The sequence below is a fragment of the Myxocyprinus asiaticus genome, chromosome 2 (genome assembly GCF_019703515.2).
Source record: "Myxocyprinus asiaticus isolate MX2 ecotype Aquarium Trade chromosome 2, UBuf_Myxa_2, whole genome shotgun sequence".
Classification (NCBI taxonomy): domain Eukaryota; kingdom Metazoa; phylum Chordata; class Actinopteri; order Cypriniformes; family Catostomidae; genus Myxocyprinus; species Myxocyprinus asiaticus.
In genome coordinates this window covers 42,606,225-42,612,868 of record NC_059345.1, presented here as the reverse complement: position 1 = coordinate 42,612,868, position 6,644 = coordinate 42,606,225, and the positions used below count along the sequence as shown (strand labels likewise).

At 41.1% G+C, this 6,644-nt stretch overlaps 1 protein-coding gene across 1 annotated transcript; it reads left to right on the top strand.

The window, feature by feature from the left end:
* The first annotated feature begins 267 nt into the window (after positions 1-267).
* LOC127449809 (uncharacterized) lies at positions 268-3,619 on the top strand. The gene is made up of 5 exons (XM_051713371.1): positions 268-283; positions 522-590; positions 852-954; positions 1,611-1,731; positions 3,515-3,619. The coding sequence occupies exons 1-5, from the start codon at positions 268-270 to the stop codon at positions 3,617-3,619; spliced, it is 414 nt and encodes a 137-aa protein (XP_051569331.1).
* The last annotated feature ends 3,025 nt before the right edge of the window (positions 3,620-6,644 follow it).

Genomic DNA, 6,644 nt, shown 5'->3' with positions numbered 1-6,644 from the left:
ATTATGGGATGCCATGGTATACGTTTTTTAACTGTTAGATTGCCGTCTGAGAAAAAAAAATCACAGTCAACGATTATTTGCTAATTTTCTTATTATGCAACTGTGCTGAGGCAAAAAATCATATCACAGCTGAATGTGTAAGTGGTTGCATTTGTTAGGAATAATAGCCCTACATTCGCAAAACTGATAAATACAGAATTTGCTTGTAACCAGTACTTGGAGTCGCTTCAAATGTGCATAACTGTAAGTTTATTGTGGGTGCACATCATGTCGATTTTTAACCGTACTTTCTAAATTCTTGCAGTGAAATTAAACATGACATTTTTATTCACGGTTAACATCCCCATGCGGTTAACATCCCTACTCACAATTTACTTAAAGAGGAGGACAATGGATGAAAGACTCATATATATATATATATATATAAAATATCTGGCCATATTTGTAGTTTACAAATGAAATGCGTACAGTTATGATAACACATCTCTTACATCCTCTGTTTTCTCTCTCTGTTCATAAAGCCCTTCATGTTGTTGTTGGACGAACCTACATATCACCTGGATCTGGATGCGTGTGTATGGCTGGAAGAGGTGCTTAAGTCATGAGTGCTTTCACTGTTCATTGGGTGTTATCTACTGTAGTGCTCCACTAATTCAATAATTTTCAAATTTTTATGCAAAGAAACAGACCAAAAAACAAATTGAAATGTAAAAAGGTTTCATATAAGAGAGGTTGTTCTAATTGCCTAATAACTGAGATAAAAAAAAAAATTTCAGGGAACTTTTTGAACTATTTTGAAAAAGAAAAATATATTAAAGCATTTTAAATTATGTTATTTTATTTTTTTTCAGCTTCAAGCATATTCTTGTGCTCATCTCACATTCTCAAGACTTTCTCAATGGTGTGTGCACCAACATTATTCATCTCCACTAGAGGAAGCTCAAGTTTTACAATGTGAGGATAATGACAAATGCTTTTTTGAATTAAGCTCTGTAAATTTTGGATGATGGATGTTAATTAACTGAGAAAAAACTGTGAGATCCAAGGCTGTGTCTGACTACAGACAATATGGCTAATATTATGTTTACTCCCAGCAAGTGTCGTTACCACAAAGCTCTCTTTTTTTTTTTTTTTTTTTAGCCCCTTTTCTCCCCAATTTTGTAATGCCCAATTCCCACTACTTACTAGGTCCTCGTGGTGGCACGGTTACTCACCTCAATCTGGGTGATGGAGGTCAGTTGCCTCTGCTTCTGAGACAGTCAATCCACACATCTTATCACGTGGCTCGTTGTGCATGACACCGTGGAGACTCATAGCATGTGGAGGCTCATGCTACTCTCCGTGATCCACGCACAATTTACCACGCGCCCCATTGAGTGCGAGAACCACTAAATGCGACCTTGAGGAGGTTACCCCATGTGACTCTACCCTCCCTAGCAATCGGGCCAATTTGGTTGCTTAGGAGACCTGGCTGGAGTCACTCAGCACACCCTGAATTCAAACTTGCGACTCCAGGGGTGGCAGTCAGCGTTTTTACTCACTAAGCTACCCAGGCCCCCTACAAAGCTCTCTCTTAATCTAAAATTCTCTCTTAACTATTGTCTTAATAGGAGATCTGATCCTAAGGCTTCTATGGCTAACTATGACCAGTATGTAAAGACCAGGGAGGAGGTAGATGAGAACCAGATGAAGCGGTACAACTGGGAGCAGGACCAGACATCTCACATGAAGGTGAAACAGCATAGCCTTGGGGTTCTATTTAAACTGTACTCTTGTCTCGTCCCTTTGAGTAGTTTTTGTCGATCATTCTCTTATTTTGTTTGTTTTTACCTTTTTTTTTTTTTTTTTTTAATCTTGCATTGTTTCTCTCTTGGCAAATGATTATTTTTTTATTATTATTTTGCATTGCTGTTTTTGCCTTATTTTCATTTATTTGCTATAGGAATGCGAATGCCATTGTTTTTACAATGTAATTACATTCCCTCTTTCTCTATATAGAATTATATTGTCTGTTTTGGTCACGGATCAGCCATGCTTGCTCGCCAGGTTAAGAGCAAAGAAAAAACATTGCAAAAAATGGTGACATCTGGCCTAACAGCCCGCATGGTGAATGACAAGGTTGTTTTACAAACTAATAAATTGGCACACACATTCAGTCTAGTAATATTAGTTGGCTGTAAGGAACCTTCTTGGACCCTCTGAAGGAAGCGGGAGCTGTGCAAACATCCAACAACAGACTCTTTATTGTTAACACTTTTCAGTGTAACAAAACATTCAACCCGAACACACATCAACGGGGTGCTTTTCAGCGCCCGAGACACACACAGCTTCCTTGTAGCTCTCTCTCTCCCTGGGTCTCTCCCCGACTGCAGCTTTTGTCTCGCCTGTTAATGCTGTAATCATCCACAGCTGTGCGAGATAATCCGTTGCAGGTGTCCAACCCGGCCTCGCTCCGTACAGTTGCCTCTCGGCCCACCCCGCTCACCACATTGGCCAATGTGCATGTCTAGTGTTAACTTCTTTAATGCCTGCATGTTTCTTTCAATTGCTCAAGATCTGTTATCAACATAAAGCATCAGTTTAGAAATGCTAATTCACTTTTTATCAGTTGACCAATGCTATGAACACAGCAAAAAAGAAAATATTGTACACAAATTTACAGTATTGTTTAGATCTTATTTTAAGGTCACTTAAGTTTGGTAAAAACAAAACAAAAAAACATTGATTTTCTCCATTAATGTAGCATGAAGCTAAGAGATTTTTTTGGTTGTCTGTTATTTTTTCAACATTTGTAGACTGATGACTTTGCTAGCTTTTCTACAGCAGACATTTGCAAAACAGTAACACTACATGTGGTGAATTTGACTCATGTCTGTGAACACAACTTAGGTGTTACTTAGGCCTTAGGTGGCCCTGTATTTGCTATTAAAGATTAAAACATTGTCAGACCTTGATCAGAGCATTCAGTATAACAGTTTTAACCACACTTTTCTCCTTCAGACCTTGTCGCTTTATTTTCCTCCTTGTGGGAAGATCCCCCTCCTGTCATCATGGTGCAGAATATCAGCTTCAGATATTCCAGTGACATGAGTCCACAACCTCTCAGAACAGTGTGTGTGTGTGTGTGTGTGTTTATTTATTTATTTATTTATTTATTTTATAATTGCTAGCTCATTTAAACAGTAATGTCTGCTTTGGGTTGTTCTTTGTTCTTGTTTTGTTCTTTATCTCCCCAACATGTTGCCATATGCATTTGTAAATGTGTAAAATTGTTTGCTCTGGCCTCTGGCCAATAGCACCTCTAGAGTGCTCCAAGTTATACAAATTATTAGAATGATTAATTATATAAAATTCGAATAATTCTATATAATTAATTATAATTAATAATACAATTATAATTATTCCATATAATAACTGTAATTATTATATGGAATTAATACATTATTATTATCATTATTATTATTATTAAAGTTATTCAATTTAGGCAGTGTCTTTTTATTTTTTATTTTTATAGGATTATATTTACAAAAACCTGGAGTTTGGCATTGACTTGGACACACAAGTTGCACTTGTGGGTCCCAATGGAGCAGGAAAGTCACTGATGGGAGAGGTCAGTTAGGATTTTGACTATTAACCTCCTGAGAACTGAACATGACTGCTGTGTGCATTTTCCATTTCCATTTCCCTTTTTTAACCTAGTAACTAGTAAACATGCAAAAAAAAAAAATAAATAAATAAAAAAGCCTTCCACGGCCCCTGTCTCCCCTGTCTCCAAGCCTTCCATGGCCCCTGTCTCCAAGTTGTATGATCTGCCACTGATGTCTGTGCGTAGGTCCATGAAGACCCTACCTCATAAATTGTCTGCGCCCACGCCTGCCACGGTCAATGAGCCAGCACCCATACCTGCCACGGTCAACGAGCCAGCGCCCACACCTGCCACGGCCAACGAGTTGCCAGCCTCGTCCATCCCAGAGTCAGCGTTGCCAACTTCGGCCATCCAGAATAGGAGGAAGAGAAGAAAAGTTTCTGTTCCCAAGTCTCTTCCCGTGTACACGCCCACAGAGGTCATTTCCAAGTCTCTGCCCATGCCCAAGACTACAGAGGTCATTCCCAAGTCCCTTCCCATGTACACGACCACGGAGGTCGTTTCCGAGTCTCCTCCCATGCCCACGACCACAGAGGTCGTTCCCAAGTCTCCTCCCATGCCCACGACCACAGAGGTCGTTCCCGAGTCTCTTCCCATGTTTGCGACCACGGAGATAATTTCCCATTCATCCAGGACTCTTTGTCTTGAGCCTCCCATGGCATCACCTTCCACGGCTTCGCCCCTCGAGCCTGCCACGGCTCCACCTTCCACAACTCTGCCCCTCGAGCCTCTCCTGGCTCTGCCCCCAGAGTCTTCCGCGGCTCCGCCACAAGAGACTATTCCTCCAGCGGCTCCGCCCGCTCCCCCAGAGACTCCTCCTACAGCGGCTCCGCCGCCTGACCCAGTCCCTGTCCTGCGGCCACCTCCCAGGCCTCCTGACCCAGTCCCCGCCTTGAGGTCATCTCCTTGATCTCCTGGCCATCCGCCTGATCTGCTCTGGTCTCCTTGGTCCTCACTCTCACCGGCTCCGCCTCGGTCTTCCGAGCCCCCAGCTCCACCTCAACCCTCTGAACCTCTGGCTCCAACTTGGTCCTCCGAACCTACAGCGTCGCCCTGGCTCTCCATCCCTCTGGCTCCACCTTGGTTTCAAGCCTCCCTGACTTTGCCTTGTTCCTCTGCTCCCCTTGCCCCTTGTGCCCCCTTGAACTGCCTGTTTACCCCTTGTGCACCCCTGAACTACCTGTTTTCCCCCACACCCCATGGACAATTTGTTTTTGTTTTGTTTTTGTTTTTTGGAGCGTCTGGAATCCGTCTGGAATATGTGACCTCTGTCACATATTCCCTGTTTTTTTGCATTGACTTATGTTGAAATTCTTGTTTAGTTCCCATGTTCCTGTTTCCTGTTAGTTTGTAGTCCTTTGTAGTTTCATTTTATGATTGGTTTTCCCCTGATTGTTTCCACAGGTGTTCCTCATTCCCTTGTTTGCCCCTGTGTATTTAAGCCCTTGTTTTCCCTGTTTCCTTTATCAGTCTTCACATTTATTGTCATGTTCTGTACCTGGTTCCCTGTGTTTTGTTTTCATTTTTATTCTGAGTTACCTTGGTCATCTTTTGTTTACATTAAAGGCTGCATTTAGATAATCCATCCTCGCCTGCCTCGTTACAGCAATGATTAAATAAATATTTCCTTTTTCATAAATGTTTATGTTGTGTAAATGCAAATGTATGTTCGTGTTTCGCAATGGAGAACATTTACCAGTTAGTAAGTACCCATCCTCTCACAAAATACCATGTCATGCAGGTTTCTGCATGACACACACTGTGTGTGTGTACAGTGGCAAGAAAAAGTATGTGGAATTGTCTGCAATTATATATAAATTTGTCTAAAAATATTTTTTTATTTCATCTGTTACAATAATGAACAAACAATCTTTTAACTAATAACACAAATTATTGTGTTGTTCTTGTACATATTGAACACATCATTCAAACATTCACAGTATATGTTGAAAAACAATTTGTGAACCCCTACGTTAATGACGTCAACAAAAGCTAATTAGAGTCAGGAGTTGGCAAACCATGAGACAAGATTGGAGTTGTGGGTTAGAGCTACTTTGAATTATAAAAAGCACTCAGACATTTTGAGTTTGCTATTCACGAGAAGCACCTGCAGACGTTGACCATGTCTCACAAAAAAGAGATCTCAGAAGACCCACAATCAAGAATTGTTGCTTTGCATTAAGCTGGAAAGGGTTACAAAGTTATCTTGAAGATCTTAGATATTCATCTGTCCACATTTAGACAAACTGTCTATAAATGGAGACAATTTAGTACTGTAGCTACTCTCCCTAGAAGTGACTGTCCAGCCAAGATGACTCAAAGGGCACATCGCAGAATACTCAATGTAAAAAGAACCCTTGAGTGACAGCTAAAGACTTGAAAAAATCATTGGAACTGGTTAACATTTCTGTTCATGAGTCTACTATATGGAAAACATTAAATAGTCATGGTGTCAATGGCAGGACACAACAAAGGAAGAAGTTGCTTACAACAAAAACAATGATCCTCGCTTGAAGTTTGCCAAAGACCACCTTGCCACTCCACAATGCTACTGGGAAAATGTTTTGTGGTCTGATGAAACTAAGGCTGAATTGTCTGGGAAGAACATGCAGCACAACATATGGCGTAAAAAGGGCACCGAATACCAACATGAAAACATCATCCCAACGAGTAGTACGGTGGAAGGAGCATCATGATTGGCAGCTGCGTTGCTCTAGGGAAAAAATAATTCTCAATTTAATCAAGATATCCTACAGGATAATGTCAGGGTGGCTGTGTGCCAGCTGAAGCTTAGTAGAAGTTAGGTGTTGTAGCAGGACAATGACCCAAAACATCGAAGTAAATCCAGTAAAGAATGGCTCCAAGAAAAGAAAATCCGCCTCTTGGAGTGGCCCAGTCAGAGCCCAGCATAGAATAATAAACCTTAACCCAATAGAGATGCCGTGAAATGACCACAAGAGAGCCATTCACACCAAACATCCTCAGAATATGGCTGAGC

What these genes read in the sequence shown, in the direction of transcription:
- LOC127449809 (XM_051713371.1), top strand. An exon ending in CGTGTGTATGGCTGGAAGAG is followed by an intron (nt 591 to 851) that starts GTGCTTAAGTCA and finishes ATTTTTTTTCAG; the next exon opens with CTTCAAGCATATTCTTGTGC. An exon ending in GGAAGCTCAAGTTTTACAAT is followed by an intron (nt 955 to 1,610) that starts GTGAGGATAATG and finishes TTGTCTTAATAG; the next exon opens with GAGATCTGATCCTAAGGCTT.